The sequence below is a fragment of the Myotis lucifugus genome, unplaced genomic scaffold (assembly GCF_000147115.1).
Source record: "Myotis lucifugus unplaced genomic scaffold, Myoluc2.0 scaffold_802, whole genome shotgun sequence".
NCBI lineage: Eukaryota > Metazoa > Chordata > Mammalia > Chiroptera > Vespertilionidae > Myotis > Myotis lucifugus.
Window position 1 is genome coordinate 151,858 of NW_005871850.1, and position 16,787 is coordinate 168,644.

Here is a 16,787-nt window from a genome sequence, read left to right on the forward strand (position 1 = left end):
CACGCAGCCATGCGAGCCGGGCGGGAGCTCCTCCACACACAGCATAGAGCAGTCGGGCCCCATCAACGGGGACCAAGCAACAATCAGGGTTGAACAGTTCTGATTTAAAGCGGCTTAAATCAGAATGCCCCCCAGATCGCCCTGCAGACATTGTAACCGTTCATTCACCCCGCCGAGAAACAAGCGCTTAAAGAAAGGCAAACACAACCAAAAGAAACGAAGCACAGAGATGGAGTACCTGGGTCAATGAGAACTTCCTGTGCGCCTGGAAGAGAGAACAGAGCATGGCGTTTTATTGGGAAGACAAACTGCTTTCAAAGGTAACGACTACATCATCTTTCACAATTCACACAGCCTTCAAAAACCCGAGGGCTTCTCTCAGATCAGAAAAGCAATTCTGATTTACAAGCTCAGTGCCTTTTTGCTTTAGAAGTTTTTCCATGACTTCTGCACGAATTGTGGGGTGCCGCCTCACCTCTTTTCTCCCCACTGCCTAAGCTCATACACCCGTTATTCTCCAACAAGTATGAGAATTTGTTACTTCCACAAATAAGCCAAAGGACAAAGGAATATTGATTCATTTGTGCAAAGGGGGGCGATGGTACCAGGAGGCTATATGGAACTTACTACATGCTACCTGAAATCTTACACACACACTCACACTCACACTCACACACACACACACTCACACTCTCACTCTCATACACACTCACACTGACACACACTCACACACAAATTCACACACAGAGTTACTGCACACTTCAAACTAAGGATTTCCTACTTTTAGACAGTAACTCTGCAGTTAGTTTAAAATACAAAATAGTTAATTCTCTTTTTGGAAGCAGCTTTGCAAGCCTTGATCATCTGGTCAATTGTCCAGTGTCCATGAGCTCCATCCGCCTTCCTGTGGAACATGGCTTCCCATGATGACAGAACACGCCCTAAGAATCATGCTTGCCATCAGCCAGGATCATTTGTAACCACACTCACAGGACTGAAAAAGCTATGTCCCAATAGCATGTTCCTACTGAAACTGCGTATGTATTCAAGTGTCTATGCAGAGCAAGGCCCAGGGCAAGGTCCTCTGGGAGAGCTAGTTGCTGCACTGCAATCTCCATTTCCACACACAGACTAGAGAGCCCTGCCGTCCCGATGCCCAGGCTGTAATACAGTAAAGACAGGTGCCTTCTGTGGCACAGCCGTGCGCCCAGACAGAGCGTGACCACCGCCATGGGTGCCCACCCTCAGGAAGGCCCAGTGCTGGGCGCCTCCAAGCCTGAGTGTGACAGGGCAGGTCCTCTCGCCAGAAGGCCTCTGCCGGACGCTGGGGAACCTGTCTAGTGCCGGGACACAGTATCAAGATTCCCATTTTCCTGTATCCCTAACGTTCATGGATAAGGTGGCTTCATCAGTAATAAAAGTCACATCTATCCCCAACTGCCTACTCTTTTGTCTCACCTCTCAAATGGCTGGTGGATAAAGTAGGAATGCCAATATTGGGCCCCCTTGACTCCCACCATACTCTAATTAACAAATAATTCTGTATTTGTGACTGTCACATCTCTGCGGCTGCTGCTACACTGTGAGAGCAGGAACTACGGACCCTCCCAAGTATTTCATTCATTTCTTAATTGGATCTTTGTTCATAAAACCATCTTTTCCTATTTAATTCCTTCGTTGTTGACAAAGACTGTAAAATGATGGCTCCACACAAAATAATCGCTAGAGTTTATTCCTCTTTTCTGAGATAACCACTGGGCTAAACACTTCACATCATTTCTCTCTGAATCTCACAGTTCTACAGAGCAGGTAGGAGCCCCTGGTCCACGGGTGGGGAGAAGACTCAGAGAGAACTGCCTCATTTACCCCCTGGCGTGGCTCAGGGGTTGAGCATCAACCTGTGAACCAGGAGGTCACGGTTTGATTCCCAGTCAGGGCACAGGCCCGGGTTGCAGGCCCAATCCCCAGTAGGGGGTGTGCAGAAGGCAGCCGATCCATGATTCTCTCTCATCATTGATTTTTCTATCCCTCTCTCCCTCTCCCTTCCTCTCTCTGAAATGAAATTTTTTTTAAAACATATTAAAAAAAGAACTGCCTCATTTGAATGGCTCACAGTGGCGTGTGTTCAAACCCAAGTCAATCAACCAGGCTGCCCAGGTACAAATCACCTCCCTCATTCACCTGCACAGCGGGCCCCGTGTCCACCGACTCGGACCGGGCTTTCTTCTGAGAGGTGCTCCTGAGACCGTTTCTATCTCTTCTCTGACATCACGGTTTCTAATTTTGGAAGAAAGGCCCAATATGGCCATTGTTCACAGCTGTCTAAAACTTCGCGCTGAGGTGGCAGAATAAAAATAAGCTATAACTAGAACAATTGCTCCAGGTATCCAGACCCTGAGCTATTCTGAAGCAGTAAACACAGAAATCAAGTAAAAGGGACATGGTGAAGTCTTCTTTGACAAACACGGAAACTAAGGCTTTAAAAGGTGCAACAGCGCCACCTATGGCCAAAAGCGGTCTCCCAGGTTGCAGGAGAAGGGAAATGATGAGGAAGGTTTTTAAAAACAGGATGTTCAGACCTAGCGGGTTTCGCTCAGTGGATAGAGCTTCATGCCCGGGTGCAGGCTCCATCCCCAGTGTGGAGTGTGCAGGAGGTAGCTGATCAATGATTCTCTCTCATCATTGATGTTTCTATCTCTCTCTCCCTCTCCCTTCCTCTCTGAAATCAATAAAAATATACTTATTTAAAAAAAAATAAAAACAGGATGTTCAGAGCCGGTAAATGCTTAGCTAGCACCTGCTGAATTCTGCTTCGGAGAAGGAAATGCTATTGGGTACTTAATCTATAATCTTTAACACGACCGAGTACAAACAAAAGACACAGGCTCAGGGGAAGTGATAGAGCAGAAACACGTTATTTTACAGATTAGGGCTCTGAGACCAGGGAACCTGTCCTTCCAGCAGTCAGAAGCGCAGCTGACCCCTATCCTCACATCCTGCACGCCACCAGAGCCAACAGCTCCGTGTAACTGTGCATGAGAGCCACGTCTGCATTTTTCCAGCAGTAGGGAGTCCAAGTGTCTAGCAAAATACTTTCCAAAGGGCTGGGAACTAGGAAGCAGACAATTTTGTGAAATTTTGTTTAAAAAAAAAAATGTGAAAACGGCCCTAGCTGGTTTGGCTCTGTGGATAGAGCATCAGCCTGCGGACTGAAGGGTCCCAGGTTCAATTCCGGTCGGGGGCACAGGCCTGGGTTGCGGGCTTGATCCCCATTAGGGGATGTGCAGGAGGCAGCCAATCAATGATTCTCTCTCATCATTGATGTTTCTATCTCTCTTTCCCTCTCTCTTCCTCTCTGAAGTCAATAAAGATATATTTTTTTAAAAATGTGAAAACGTTTACTTACAAAGGAAAACATCATGGGCTCCCCTTTCATTCCCGCTCTGTAGCCAAAGTGACAGGTGACTTTCAATTTTTTTTTAACCGATTAAAGGTACAGAAACAAATCAAAATTTCTTCAACTGCAAAGGAGATAAGCTTATTCCCTGAATATCAATGTTTCTAAATTAATGACTATGGTCATGTAAAGGTTTTAGTGGATGATTACATGGCCATATGAATTCTGAGTTGTCAAAATATACCTTCTTACAAATAATCTTTAAATTATTCAGCTTAAGGAAAGTTAGCCAGTCCCTACATTGCTGGAATGACACGGATTTAATCAAACCTTCTTACTGCACTAAAAAAATAATAATAATGGAACTGAGCCCTGGCCGGGTGGCTCAGTTGGTTGGAGCGTCGTCCAGAACACCAAAAGGCTGTGGGTTTGATTCCTGGTCAGAGCTCATACCTTGGTTGCAATTCAATTCCCAGTGGGGGCAACAAGGGAGGCAACCAATTGATGTCTCTCTCTCTCTCTCTCTCTCTCTCTCTCTCCCTCTCCCCCCTCTTATCTCTCTAAAAATCAGTAAACATATCCTCAGGTGAGGATTAAAAAAAAATGAATGAGTTTGAGGGGGGAAAAAACAAGTATTAGTCATTAGCAATGGTTGGATTTTCAAAATCCACTTCTTTTTTGTACTATAGTCATTTTAATGTTGTTTTTAGTGCGTACGCAGTTACAATTTGAAACACTGACATTGGTCACTAGCTGAGAATAAAACATTTGTGGAAATAAATGTGCAATCTTAGTCTCTGCCACTCTGTCTTACATCCATCCTCGCGGCTGTCTCCCCTTTGGGGCCTCTGCAGGCTGAGACCACTAACGCCTGTCGTTCATGAACTCACGGAAGCTCAGACAACCGGTCCCTGGGAGGCTGATGGGGGGACAGGTAAGAAAGCTTCCTGGTCATCATACAACCAGGGTTCAGGTCCCGAGTCGGCCCCTCGCCCGCTGCATGATTTGGGTCAAATCACCTCATCTCTTTACACCTCAATCCCTCACCTGCCAGTGGAGATATGATACCTGCCCCCCCACGCCTGCTGGGAGGTAAAACGTACAGAGAGCAGTCGGCACAGGGCCAAGGAAGGTGCTGGGGAAGTTTATAGCTATTTGACCATTATGATGATGATTACTGTTCATAAATTAAGGACAAAAAAGTAGAAATGACCATTAAGGAGAAACAGTTACTTGTCAATAGCCATTTCCTTCCTTTTGGATGGATTACAGATGTCCTGTTGATTTTTTTTTTTAAATAAACCAAGTTGTGTCCATTAATTATAGACTTGTGGGTTCATATATAAATCTGGGGGGGGGATTTGTGGCCTCTAACCTTTGATTACTAGGAAAGTCTTTATATATTTTTCCCTTTTTTATTAGATTTATTGGGGTGACATTGGTTAATAGAATCACATAGGTTTCAGATGTGGGTTTCTATGTTATAAGATCTGTATATTGCACTGTGTGCTCACCACCCAGAGTCACATCTTCTGTCACCAAGGAAAGTCTTTAAAAACTGTAAAACAGCCCAGCCATTGAGAGTCGACCTATGAACCAGGAGATCATGGTTCAATTCCTGGTCAGGGTACAGGCCAGAGTTGGGGGCTCAATCCCCAGTAGTCGGTGTGCAGGAGGCAGCCAATCAGTGATACTCTCTCATCATTGATGTTTCTATCTCTCTCTCCCTTCCTCTCTGAAATCAATAAAAACATCTTTTTTTTAAAGTAAAACAAAACAAGAATTAAAGCAAAAATAGGTAGAGACTACAGAATTCTTTTGAAACTAAGATAACTCAACTTTAAGTGAGGGGGGGGGAATTTCCTTTTCTTAGAGGAAATCTGCTTGAGAGCCATGCAGCCTGGATCTTTAACATTATTCATGAGTTCATATTGCCAACAGCAACAGCACTGACAACGAGACCTGCCGGCATGGACCAGGTGCAGGCATTTCTATGTGTGTCTCACTCAACCTCCCCAGAGCCCTGGGGGGTAGGGACTATCACTCTCTTCCCCAATTCACAGACAAGATCATCGAGGCACAGAGAGACGGCACAGCATGCTCCATCTGTATTTCCGCTGCTGGGCTGTGGAAAAGGACCCTGAGATAGAACTTCCAGGCAGAATGTTAAATAGTTGGTTTGTCCGGGCCTCGTCTCAGACAGCTGGCGCCCTAATCCCTGATGTAAGAGGAGGCTGCCACGCACGCTGATCATTGTGAAATTAATTTGCAAGATCAAGCAATGTGTGTGTCCTGTGATCGAGCCTGCTCACGGGCCTGGAGCCTGGCTGCTGGAAGGCAGGGCCGCAGTTTCCGGCCTCCATGCGGCTCACACCGCTCCCCCAGCTCTCACGGAGCCTCAGGGGCACTTCCCCAGAGACCGCCTTCAACACTGAAAAGCGCCCAAGGTTCATGAGGGTTTTTTGGGCAAAACTACATAAAGACATTTCTCTTCTGCAGACAGAGCAGGTTTTCAAAAAAGCTGAAAACTGCTTCTGCCTACGTTCAGCAAGGGGGGAAGGAAACACTGCCGTAAAAAGTCCCTGGAGCCTCACTAGTCACATCAGCAACACCGTCTCCCTCTCCATACCTAACTTCAGGTCACAGGGGACCACCCTCCAGCCTCAGCACCCCCAGAGGAGCACAGAGGCCTGCCTCCCGAGGAGAAAATAAAGCAGGCGTCCGCCTGTCTGGCTATGTGGGAGCTCACAGCGCTGGCAGCTGCCTGGAGAAGACATAGACCTGAAATGCTGTCCTCTCGCACCAGAGACAGAAGTTAGCACAACGAGGGGTAAATACTGGTGGAGAGCACAAGAAAGGGAGGAGCAGAGGAAGGATTCTCCACCTCACTCTTCCCTTATCCGCTGTCGGCGCACTTCTCTCTCCTCTCAAGTCGTCAGGAACAGCTCCACCGAAGGATGAAGTATCTTCAAAAACCATTAGAGTCACGCTAGCTGTTCTGCAGAGAGGGCACCCAGGCTAGGGCTGCAGCGCCGGTGGCTGATACACAATGGTGGTCCCTGCCCTCTTTGCTAAGAATGGGGATGGGTTACAGGGGGAAAGGGAATTCAAGGCCTTTCCATCCCATACAAATGAACTACTGCAGACTTTCTCTTTGGGGAGAAATATGCTAAAAATCTCACAGAACAAAAGATGCCTTGTAGTTCTGTGTCTAGCCTGATCTCTGCAATCGTTGTTATTATCTTTGTGACCTATGCCATGTGACCTATACCTCCTGAACCGTCACAGGCAAGTTCCTTCAGTGAGGGTCGGAGGGTTAAGTTCATCCAATAAGCACGGGTGAGTCTCCCCTACCAAGATGGTTTACGCTGCATCAGGGCTAAGAAGCATAAGCCAATCACACGTAACTCACTAAGAGAAATGTCATCACCCGGGAGAATAAGAAACAGTCCCCAGGCCCTGAATTAGCCATTAAAATGGACCTCTGAGGTGAACTTCACCAAACGCACAGCAATTATAAAGATCCCCAGACACAGAACTTCAGGGTCGGTGGACCCTGAAATTTAGGCAAGTGTCCCAGAAATCCGCCAATCACTGCAATCCATTCATATGATCCGCAAGACTCAAGATGGATAAATATTCAATAAGATCAGAAGGAAACATCTCGTGTGCAAGGATTCTGACCGCACAGACACTACACTTGACTGAAACACTGTCAGGCTTGACTCAGAGGCAGACAGAAACAATGACCCTGCCCACTCAGGACAGTGACTGAGCCCAGACAGGAAAGGGCGCGCTCACCTGGTCGGTGTCTGTTGGTTGCCTCGGCAGGAAGTGAGCCCCCCTGGCACCTGCGAGCTCCATTCTTGCCACCGGTCCCACCAGGGTAGTGATAGATGACAGAAGCCGAACACAGCCCTTCCAGGGCAGCTGGGCATAAAAAATAAACAGGACCATCAGTAAGTCAGTGGCCCATTCCCAGCTCAAATCGCAGAGCCTACGCATGCCCAGGACACTTTACGTGGAAATGCCCATTTTCCTCACAACAAAGATCACGCCCACGGCCACTGGTTCTGTGATACACAGGAGCATGCCGACGGTCATCTTCCAGGTGCCACCGTCAAGGCTGGCACCCCAGAAAACTCCCACGATGCTCAAGGCTCCACGGAGGGACTGCATCCGCAAGTGAAATGGGCCAGCCCCTCAGCCAGCCAGCCATTCATTTAACCAACAGTGTAGCCGGGGTGGGGAACCTTTTTCTGCCAAGGGCCATTTGGGTATTTATAACATCATTCGCGGGCCATACAAAATTATCAACTTAAAAATTAGCCTGCTATAGAAATAGTCAATAAAAACTGATTTGGACATTTTAAAAAAATTTGCCTGTTTAGTTTGGTCAACATTTAATTAACTCACCCCTAATGTATTGGCAGGGCCAGACCAAATGATTTCTCAGGCCTTATACAGCCTGTAGGCCGAACGTTCCCCACCCGTGGTTTAGAGCTTACTGGGTGGCAGGTGCTGTGCCAGATTCTGACACTGTGATGTGTGGGAAGTGCCCTGCACTGACAATATTTAAAAGTAATGCCATCAGCCCTAGCTGGTTTGGCTCAGTGGATAGAGCATTGACCTGTGGACTGAAGGGACCCAGGTTCGATTCCAGTCAAGAGCACATATTTGGGTTGCGGGCTTGATCCTCAGAAGGGGGCAAGCAGGAGGCAGCCAATCAATGATTCTCTCTCATCATTGATGTTTCTCTCTCTCTCTCCCTCTTCCTTCCTCGCTGAAATCAATAAGAATGTATTTTAGAAGTAATGCCACCAAAGCAGGACCAGGATGTCTTTCCACATCAGACACCCCAAATGCATCCGTTCCATTTAGAGCAAACACCTACGGGCGTGCCTCCTCCTCAAGGGCAGCCACACTAACCTGGAGTACGTTTCCTTCTGCTGTCAATGGCAGTTATGGCCTAAGAATCTCAGGCGAGGCCACGTGCCCTGTAAGTTGTGCAACAGTTGTGCTCATCTCATTCATTAGCATAGCAGTTCCCAAACTTTTTGGTCTTAAAACTCTGACATGCTAAGAAAATACCGAGGATCACAGAGCGCTTGTGTGTGTGTGTGTGTGTGTGTGTGTGTGTGTGTGTGTGTGTAGGCTACAGCTGGAGATATTTACTGTATTCAAAAATAAAACCACAAAAGGATTTAAGTATTTATGTGGCAACTCCTTTTTCTTTTTCTTTTTTAACATATTTTTATTGATTTCAGAGAGGAAAGGAAAGAGAGAGAGAAAAAAAAACATCAATGATGCCAGAGAATCATTGACCAGCTGCCTCCTGCACATCCCACACTGAGGATTAAGCCCACAACCTGGGCATGTGCCCCGACTGGAAATTGAACCATGACCTCTTGGTGCATGGGACAACGTTCACCCACAGAGCCACGCCGGCTGGGCAGCATTTCATTCATTTTTATGTCTACTCCACCATCTGGATATACTGCACTGTACTTATCCATTCACCTGCTAATGTATGGACGAGGTGTTGAAGAATGAGGAGTGGGGGGATGGCATTCTAAGCAGAGGGCGAGATGTGCTAAAATTAAAAACAAGCGGACCAGGGAATCAGGACTTGGTAAACGAAGGGCACCGTGCTCCAGTGGGACTGGGGCACGACCTGGGTGGGGAGTGCCAGAGGCGAGGCCGGGACGCTGCCAGGCCACTGCCCACGGCCCCCAGCAGGCTGCCTGCTTCTCCTGCCCATCCCTTGTGTTTAGGCCCATTTTTTCGGTTCTCTTATTTCAGATAACAGTTGCCATAATCACATATCTGACCAGCTTCGTCAGATCGCCTTACCGCCGAGCCACAGGAAGTCGTTCACGGCGCGGAGCAGCTCCACGGCCATGTGGTAGTGCACCAGGGAGTCCTGCAGCATGCCCGCCTGCAGGCACAGGTCCCCCACGTGCTTCCGCATGCGCCCCTGGCACCTCTTCTTGTAATGTCTGAAAGATAAAACGCGTGGAAACACATCACTGCGAAGGCCCGACTTCTGCCCCCCGGCACACTGGCTAAGCAGCTACGCAGCTCTCTCGCTACAAAAAAAGAAAAAAAGCTACAAAGGCAACTAGAGGCTCTATCAGGACAGCCAGCAGCCATCATTGCCAGTATGCGAGCTGGAGCGGTCCTGGCGTCTAAGTTATTTTTTCAGTGTCACAGGGAGAAACAACTCCCACCGTGTGTGTCACCTGGACAATGTGAGCGCAGGAGTTTTCTTTTCAGATGTTCTGATCACAACATTAGCACAAGAAAGTATGTTGTAGCTTTTTAAAAACACGATTAACTTCCACTTCCTTAACTACAAACGTATTATTATTTTATAAAGAGAGTGAGGCTGCCTATTATAAGCCAAGCATTTGGCTTCTGCAAACAAGACCTGGATCTTCACGATTTCAGAGTGAGCGTTAGTAATGCTTTGCGCGGGCGGGGCCTGGGCGCTGACAGCTCTTTAAATGTTGGCAAGGATGTGCCATTAAATAATGCAAAGGCTTTGAATTCCATGTCAACTCAGAAACCAAAGAAACTACACCAAAAGCTTCCTTCATCATTTTTAAATAATCTCTTGACTATTACATTTCTTAGAAGATATGATTTTTTTTAAGAAAAGTCACAGCTATAGTAACTCTTCCCTGACCATGGAAAGCAATAGTATCAAGAGTAAAAACCCGGATGGAAATCCAGAAGGTGGGAGGGGTCCAGCTAAACAAATGTTATTGGCAGGTTTCAATACGAAGTTACATCCTATCAGATCTAACTCTAATGAGCTCCACAAACTCTTTTTCTTTCGCTACCCTGGAATTTAGCTTTTCTGTTCCAAATACTCAGATCATCACATAAGGCAGAGAGGGATAGAAGGGGACTCACCAGCCTCCCTCCCGTCCCTCCTATGGCTCCGCTCACAAGCCCTCCCCACAGGAAGTACTACATCCATATGCCTCTGCCATCCCAGCCGGACATGTCATCTCTCCCCACCACGGGTCACCTCAAGAACCTTCTATGTTCGTCTAACCCCTGTCCGTGACCACACACACACACACATGCTCAGCGTAACCTTCCCAAAGCACTTCAAAGCCTTCAAAGGTTCTCCAGTTCAGGTCCAGCCCCTCTCACTACTTCCCCACACCCCAGAGCCACACTGAGGTACTGGGGTCCCCTGTGACCTGACCCTTCCACCTCGCTACTGCCCACTCTCCTTAGGGCTCAGTGTGACTGTCAGTTTCTCAAGCGAGCCTTCCCTGCCTCCAGCTTCTGCACGCTGGGCTAGGAGTCCCTGCCGTGTTCCTAGAACAGTCTGTGCTGAATCAACTTCTGGTATCTGTAAGCTCCAAAAAGGCAAGCATGTTTTGCTTAATATTGTGTATCCACCCTTCTTTCCCCGGACACTCAAAATCAAATGAATGGATGGGTCGCAAAGGTACGCACAGCCACTCCTGCCCAACCCACTCCTTCCTCCAGACAGCAGCGGCGGGACTACCGCTCCCCAAGGTCACCCCTGCTGGCAGCCTTCTCTGCCACCTGAGCCCCCTCTCGGCCCCTTCACCTGGCTCACTCCGACTTTATCTTGAGAAGTCAATACAGAGCCCTCTCCCACCAGGAAAGCTTCCCTGGAAATCCCTCTAGCTCTCAGCTGGGCTGCCCTCCATAGCAGGTCGGCCTAGTTACTCTCTGGGTGTCTGTCCATCCCTTCCATCGAGACCATGACCTCTAGGAGGGCATTTGGGAAGAGGAGAAAGAGAGATGAAGGAAGGGAGGAGAAAGAGCGAAATCACAGCCCAGCCTGGCCAGTGTGGCTCAATGGGTTGAGCGTCATCCCATGCATCAAAGGGTCACTGGTTCGATGCCCGAAGAGGGAACGAGCCCAGGTTGCAGGCTTGATCCCCCGTGGGGGGCCTTCAGGAGGCCGCCGACCAATGTTGATGTTTCTCTCTCACCAATGTTTCTATCTCTCTCCCTTCCTCTCTAACTAAAATCAATAAACACATTTTTTTTTCATCACAGCCCAGGCCCCAAAGTCAAGTATTCTCACAAATGTGCACACGCCACTGGAGCTGTCAGGGGACAGGCTCACTGAGCACCCGTTCGAGCGTCTCACTCTGAGACCCACGTGATGCGCTGAGAGGAACGCTTATCTTCCCCTGATGCGAAATAACAGTCATACAAACGGCACCAAACTTCAGGCGCAGCTCCCTGTGCCCCTGAGAAAACGGATCCCTCTGCCCGGCGCAAAGCTTCGCCCGCCCACACGAGGGCAGTGCGGGCTCCCTCACCTGCTGTGCTCTCCTGCTCTGATCAGGAAAAGAACTGTGTCCAAAACCAAGTTCTCTTTCCCCAACAGTGACATGATTCTCCACTTGTAACACGCGGCTGAGTTTACCAGTACTACCATGATATTGACCCACAGGAGATTTTGAATTAGACTTGATTTTTTAAAAGAATTTACTCCTAACCTAATAGAGTAAAATCTGCTTTAAAGCATCCTGCCTGAACGCTTCAAAAAAAGTAAATTATTCCCTCTTCCCAACACAGGACACTCGCTCGAAGCGTGGGAGCCACAGCCCTCTGAGAGGGAGGCCTCCCCCGCCCGGTCACTTAGGGAAAGCACGTTAAGTCTCACAGGAGGCCAGGAGGTGGCTCAGGAGAGGGGCCTGATGTCTAGGAGTGACCTTGCTTGTGGCATACCTGCATGGGGGGAGCTGGAGAGAAAGGAGGAACCCAGCAAGGCTATTCTCACACCGATCACCTGGGAGCGGGTGAGTGACCACAAAGGCCCTGTGGTCCGGGGCATGACCAGCCCTCACGGGATCCCCGCCACGCATTTTCCAAGCCACACAGCTTCAAGTTCTGGAACCTGCTACACTTACTTGTGTTTTGTTCTCCCCGCCCCAGAATGTGACCGAATCTTGCAGGAAGGCAGCCTGTCTCAATTGAGGTGAACGTGCTCACACTTGGACCAAAGCATTAAAGAGCCCAGGCCTCCTGGCCATGGTGGTGGCAAAACCTTTCCCCACGGGGTGGGATGAGTCCTAGGTCACCAGAGATGGTCCCTTCGGGACATGTCCCTCAGTGACACACATCAGCCTCAGCACACACAGAAACAGCCACTTCCGGCCAACACAGGGTTCAAGGTAAAGGCTGCTGCAGGTAAGGGCCGTACAACCACGGAAGGTGAAACGCGTGTCTGGCTCTGACCGCTTATTGGCTGGAGAGTGGGCACCAGGGTCAATGAAAGGTCCTGGTGTCCACAAGGACTATGAACTGGCTGCGTACGAGCAGCCATACCTTCCTGACACTTGGAAAAGTCGCCCTCGGAAAGGGGCATAAGACTGGTGTTGATTTTCGAGGAGCCTCCGCCCCTTCGTAGGTTGCTAAGGCGAAGCGAAGTCCTGGCATGCTCAAGGGGAAAGCAAGAGAAACTCCGGGGGCCGCTTCCTCCAACGGCGTCCCTTTGCTGGTGACCGTGGCCACGAAACCCCGCCATGCACACAGCCGCAGCCAAGAGCCACGTGCCAAATGCGCTCAGTTAAAAGCCAGAATCAAGCAAGGCGCTCGACCTTCTAGGTTAAAGCAGCCCAGGAGAGAGCCCTCGCGGCCACCGGAAACAGCATCTCCCTTCCTCGTACGAATGAAAAAATTAATACAGGCTCGTTGGTTACAAATACTAAGTAAGAACAACAAGGTCCCCAAAGCAAGTATTTCAACAGAGACCAAACACCAGTGAGTTACATGCTAAAGCAGCTAATAAAATTTTAGAAAATAAAAGGATGACCAGGATGCTACACGGGTCAAGGCAGCAGCAAGATTTTGTTCTGAAAGCGATGGAGGCGAGGAGGCGGCAGCACGGATGGAAATCTAGCTACTTTCCAAGCAGAATGTTCCCAGCCTACCTTTTCAGACCCAACAACATACTCACAGGGCGGTATGAGAGAAAAGAAAAGGAAAAGAAAGGAAAGAGGAACAAGCAAAAATTAGAAACACACAAGAACAAAAATAACTTTGGCAGCTACGACTCTCCATGTACAGGAATTTGAATTTACGGCGGGCGCCGAGGAGGCTGGGGACACACTCGACGCCTAAGTAAGACCCACCCACCCCTGGGCTCCCGGGGGCCTGGGCCTGAAGTGAGCGGCATCTGCCAGGAAGCCGTCAGGGGGTCAGTTCGCCAAACCCAAGTGGGACCTACTCCTGGACATTTCCCTTTGGGCTACGAAATCCTATCTCATCTCCCCTCTACGCTTTGTATCACTCCTGCCCCAAAGCACTGTAGTAAAGGTGAGTGACTATGGAGCCGTGGAGGCCACAGCAGGTTACCAGTGACTAGAGGGGATGGGTCTGATTGGGGGTCACTGGTATCCCACTGGAGTTCAAATGATGCTGAGTGTTTGGAGAGCGGTTAGAATAGGATGGGCCGTGGGTCTGCAGCCTCGAAGCCTAGAAGTTGATAAGCAAAAGTCACCCAGCGGCCTGTGCAGTGGGGAGAAGCCAGTCCCTGCCAACCGCAGGCTGTGGTGACATGGGGAGGACAGGGAGCCCTGGGCGCTATGCAGCCCCGTTCCATAAGGGATGAGCCACCTGACAGCCCAGGAGGCTCAGCAGCTCTGCCCTCGACAGCTGCCCAGACTCCTAAACCAGCCCCTCAGCTCCCAGGAGGGGGAGGGAGCGCTGGCACATGATCACAGGGCCCCCGCCATCCAGCATGCATCATGGGTATGGCAGGCCTTGTCCTTCCCTCAGACCTTATAAACGTGTCCGGGGAGGAAGGAAAAATTACTCCAGACCCTGATGGGCTGATCTGCGCTTCTCACTGGCAGAGCTGGCCTGGGCCATTTTTTTCTCAATTCTGTGACATTTTCTCTGCCAACTTAGCAACCACCAGAAAGGCAGTGTTTGACCTTAGGGTCCATTCAAGAAACACACTGAGCGTCAATTTGCAGCAGGCCTTGGCCTGCGTGCACATGTCAGTGACTCCTCACCTGCGAGACCATCGTCTGAAGTCTACATTGGAGGGAGGAAAGACGCAGAGGGCCCAAGGCAGGAAGCCCAGGCCACATGGCTCCCCAGCTCCCCTAGCAAAGGGCCACGTCTTGGCAAGCAGTGGTAGCCCTGGCTTGCATCTAGTCCTCTGCTGGACAGATGCCGCCATGGCAGCCGGGGAGACAGAGAAGGGGAGAGGGGGAGAGGGGGAGAGGGGGAGAGGGGGAGAGGGGGAGAGGGGGAGAGGGGGAGAGGGAGAGTGAGAAAGAGGAGAGAGGGAGAGAGGGAGAGAGGGAGAGAGGGAGAGAGGGAGAGAGGGAGAGAGGGAGAGGGGGAGAGAGAAGGAGAGAGGAGAGAGGGAGAGAGGGGAAGGGCCCAGAAGAGCTCATCTGTAATTCCAGTGCAGAGTGAAGCTGTCGACTTAACCGACTTAACTGCAGGGAAAGCGTGAGGACCGACCTTCTGCCCCAGCCACACTCCCTGTTCTGCGGACACTGGAAACACAGTCCCATCTGAGTAAGGAGCTCTCTGGGAAGTCCCTGGGGGTGTCCCTGAGATCCTGGGTCTGACACTGTGGCTACCAAGTGGCAAAGCGGGGTTGACCCAAGCATGATACCCGGTCCGGGCACCGGGAGACACGGGTCCACTTCCAGCTCAGCTGGCACCGGTCCTGCCACCTCTCCAGACTCGGCCTCTCCTCTAGAACCACGGGTGACCCTGAAGAAGTAAGTTCCATCTGGGCTCTAGGGCAGCGCTGTCCAACAGGCATACAATGTGCACCACATGAGTAAACTTTTCTAGTTGCCACATTTAAAAAAGTAAAAAGCAAAAGTAAATTATTGAAACTGATTTAATAACTTATTTTATTTAACCTAATATATGTAAAGTATTATCAATCTGACATGTAGTCAATATCAAAACATTAATGAGGTATTTTACTTTATTTTTTCTGTTCTAAGTCTCCAAAGCTGATGTGCATTTCTCTTACAGCACATCTCGGCTCAGACTAGCCTCCTCCCTGGTGCTCACGAGCCACAGGGGCTCTGGCCACTGTATTGGACACCAGGGGGGGGGGGGGCGGTTCTACTAGGGGGCGCGGCTGAAAAGGGGGAGTCAGTGTGCACACTAACCCTAAGAGGATTTCCCTGAGGCAAAGGCTGTCCCGTTTTGAAAAGGCTAAACACGAATGGACTGCACCTTTCTACCCTTTCCTGCCATGAAGTTCCACCCGGGTCCCTTCTGGGTGTCAGGAAGCCCCCCAAGCTCGCAGCCAGGACCCCGGGCCTCCAGGTGAACTTACCTACTGTCCGTGTCCAGGCCGACAAAGTCCTTCTTCTCGAAGGGGACGCAGAGCAGGGGGACCTTGTCCCCGGACTTGTCGGTGGCCCTGTCCAGACGCTTGGACTCGAGCACAATGAAGAGTGACTCGATGAAGTCCTCGATCCTCTTCTCCACGCCTGGGCAGGCCTCATAGCTGGGGTAGAAGGCCACGTCGGTGCGCGGCTGCTCGGCGATCTCCCCCTGCAGCCCGAAGACGAAGAGCCTGGAGTCGTAGAGGGTGGAGCCGTAGATCTCCTTCTGCATGTGGAACTTCTCGAAGGTCTGCGGCCAGTCCTTGGCCGAGCAGCAGTCGGTGATGGTGACGAGGCCCACGACCTTGCGGTGGGTCTGGAAGTCGCCCCACTCGTTGTTCTCGGGCGGGTAGTGGTGCCGGTAGCGGATGTACAGCACGCGCTGGGAGTCCCGCACGCTGATCTGGCTCACGGAGCAGATCCTCTTGTAGATCCGGAAGAAGTTCTCTTCGGAGACGACCCCCACGGGCTGCACCACCACGAGGAGCGTCTGGTGGTCCTCGGCGCACTGCATGTAGTCCGGCACGCTCATGGCGAAGTCCCTGCCCGAAGACACGAAAGGAGACTTTGAGGCGCACGCGGTCGGTTGTGAAGGCTGCTTAGGGATGGGGACTGACGCTGACCACCTGGGAGGCAGGGTACGCCCCACGCGAAGCCATGGAAGACAGCTTGTCCCCCGAGTTCTGCAGATGACTGCCACAGCTCCCACCACAGTCCCCCCACTCCTGGACTGGGCTCCGAGCTCCTGCAGAAAAGGGGCTGCCCCTCATTTTCTGCTCCCGCCCGGCTGGGCACTGGTGCCGTCAGTGCTCAGGCATGTTTGCTGAATGAAGGAACAAATGAGAATACAGTGAGAAGAAGCACCGTGGGATCCAAAGGTCTGGACTTGAACTCCAGGCTGCCTAAGTTCCTAAGTTGCAAAATCATGGAGATAAGAAAACGTGCCTTATGAGAATCTATCTGGGTTCAGGAAGGTTGCTAGGTGAAATACCCAGCACACTGCCTGACAGAAA

General features: G+C 50.3%; 1 protein-coding gene across 3 annotated transcripts in view; it reads right to left on the reverse strand.

Annotated features, from left to right (window-relative positions):
- Positions 1–16,575, reverse strand: part of TRAPPC9 (trafficking protein particle complex 9) — a 154,148-nt gene extending 137,573 nt beyond the window's left edge. The window contains exons 1-4 of one of the 3 annotated variants that reach the window (XM_023747158.1): positions 15,723–16,575; positions 9,251–9,396; positions 7,199–7,327; positions 239–265 (exon numbers count right to left, since the gene is read on the reverse strand). In XM_023747158.1, the coding sequence (XP_023602926.1) occupies positions 239–265; positions 7,199–7,327; positions 9,251–9,396; positions 15,723–16,306 (886 nt within the window). In that variant the 5' untranslated portion in view covers positions 16,307–16,575. The remainder of the gene's footprint in view (positions 1–238; positions 266–7,198; positions 7,328–9,250; positions 9,397–15,722) is intronic. The other 2 variants (XM_023747160.1, XM_023747159.1) reach the window with 2 other exon arrangements.
- Positions 16,576–16,787: the final 212 nt, after the last annotated feature.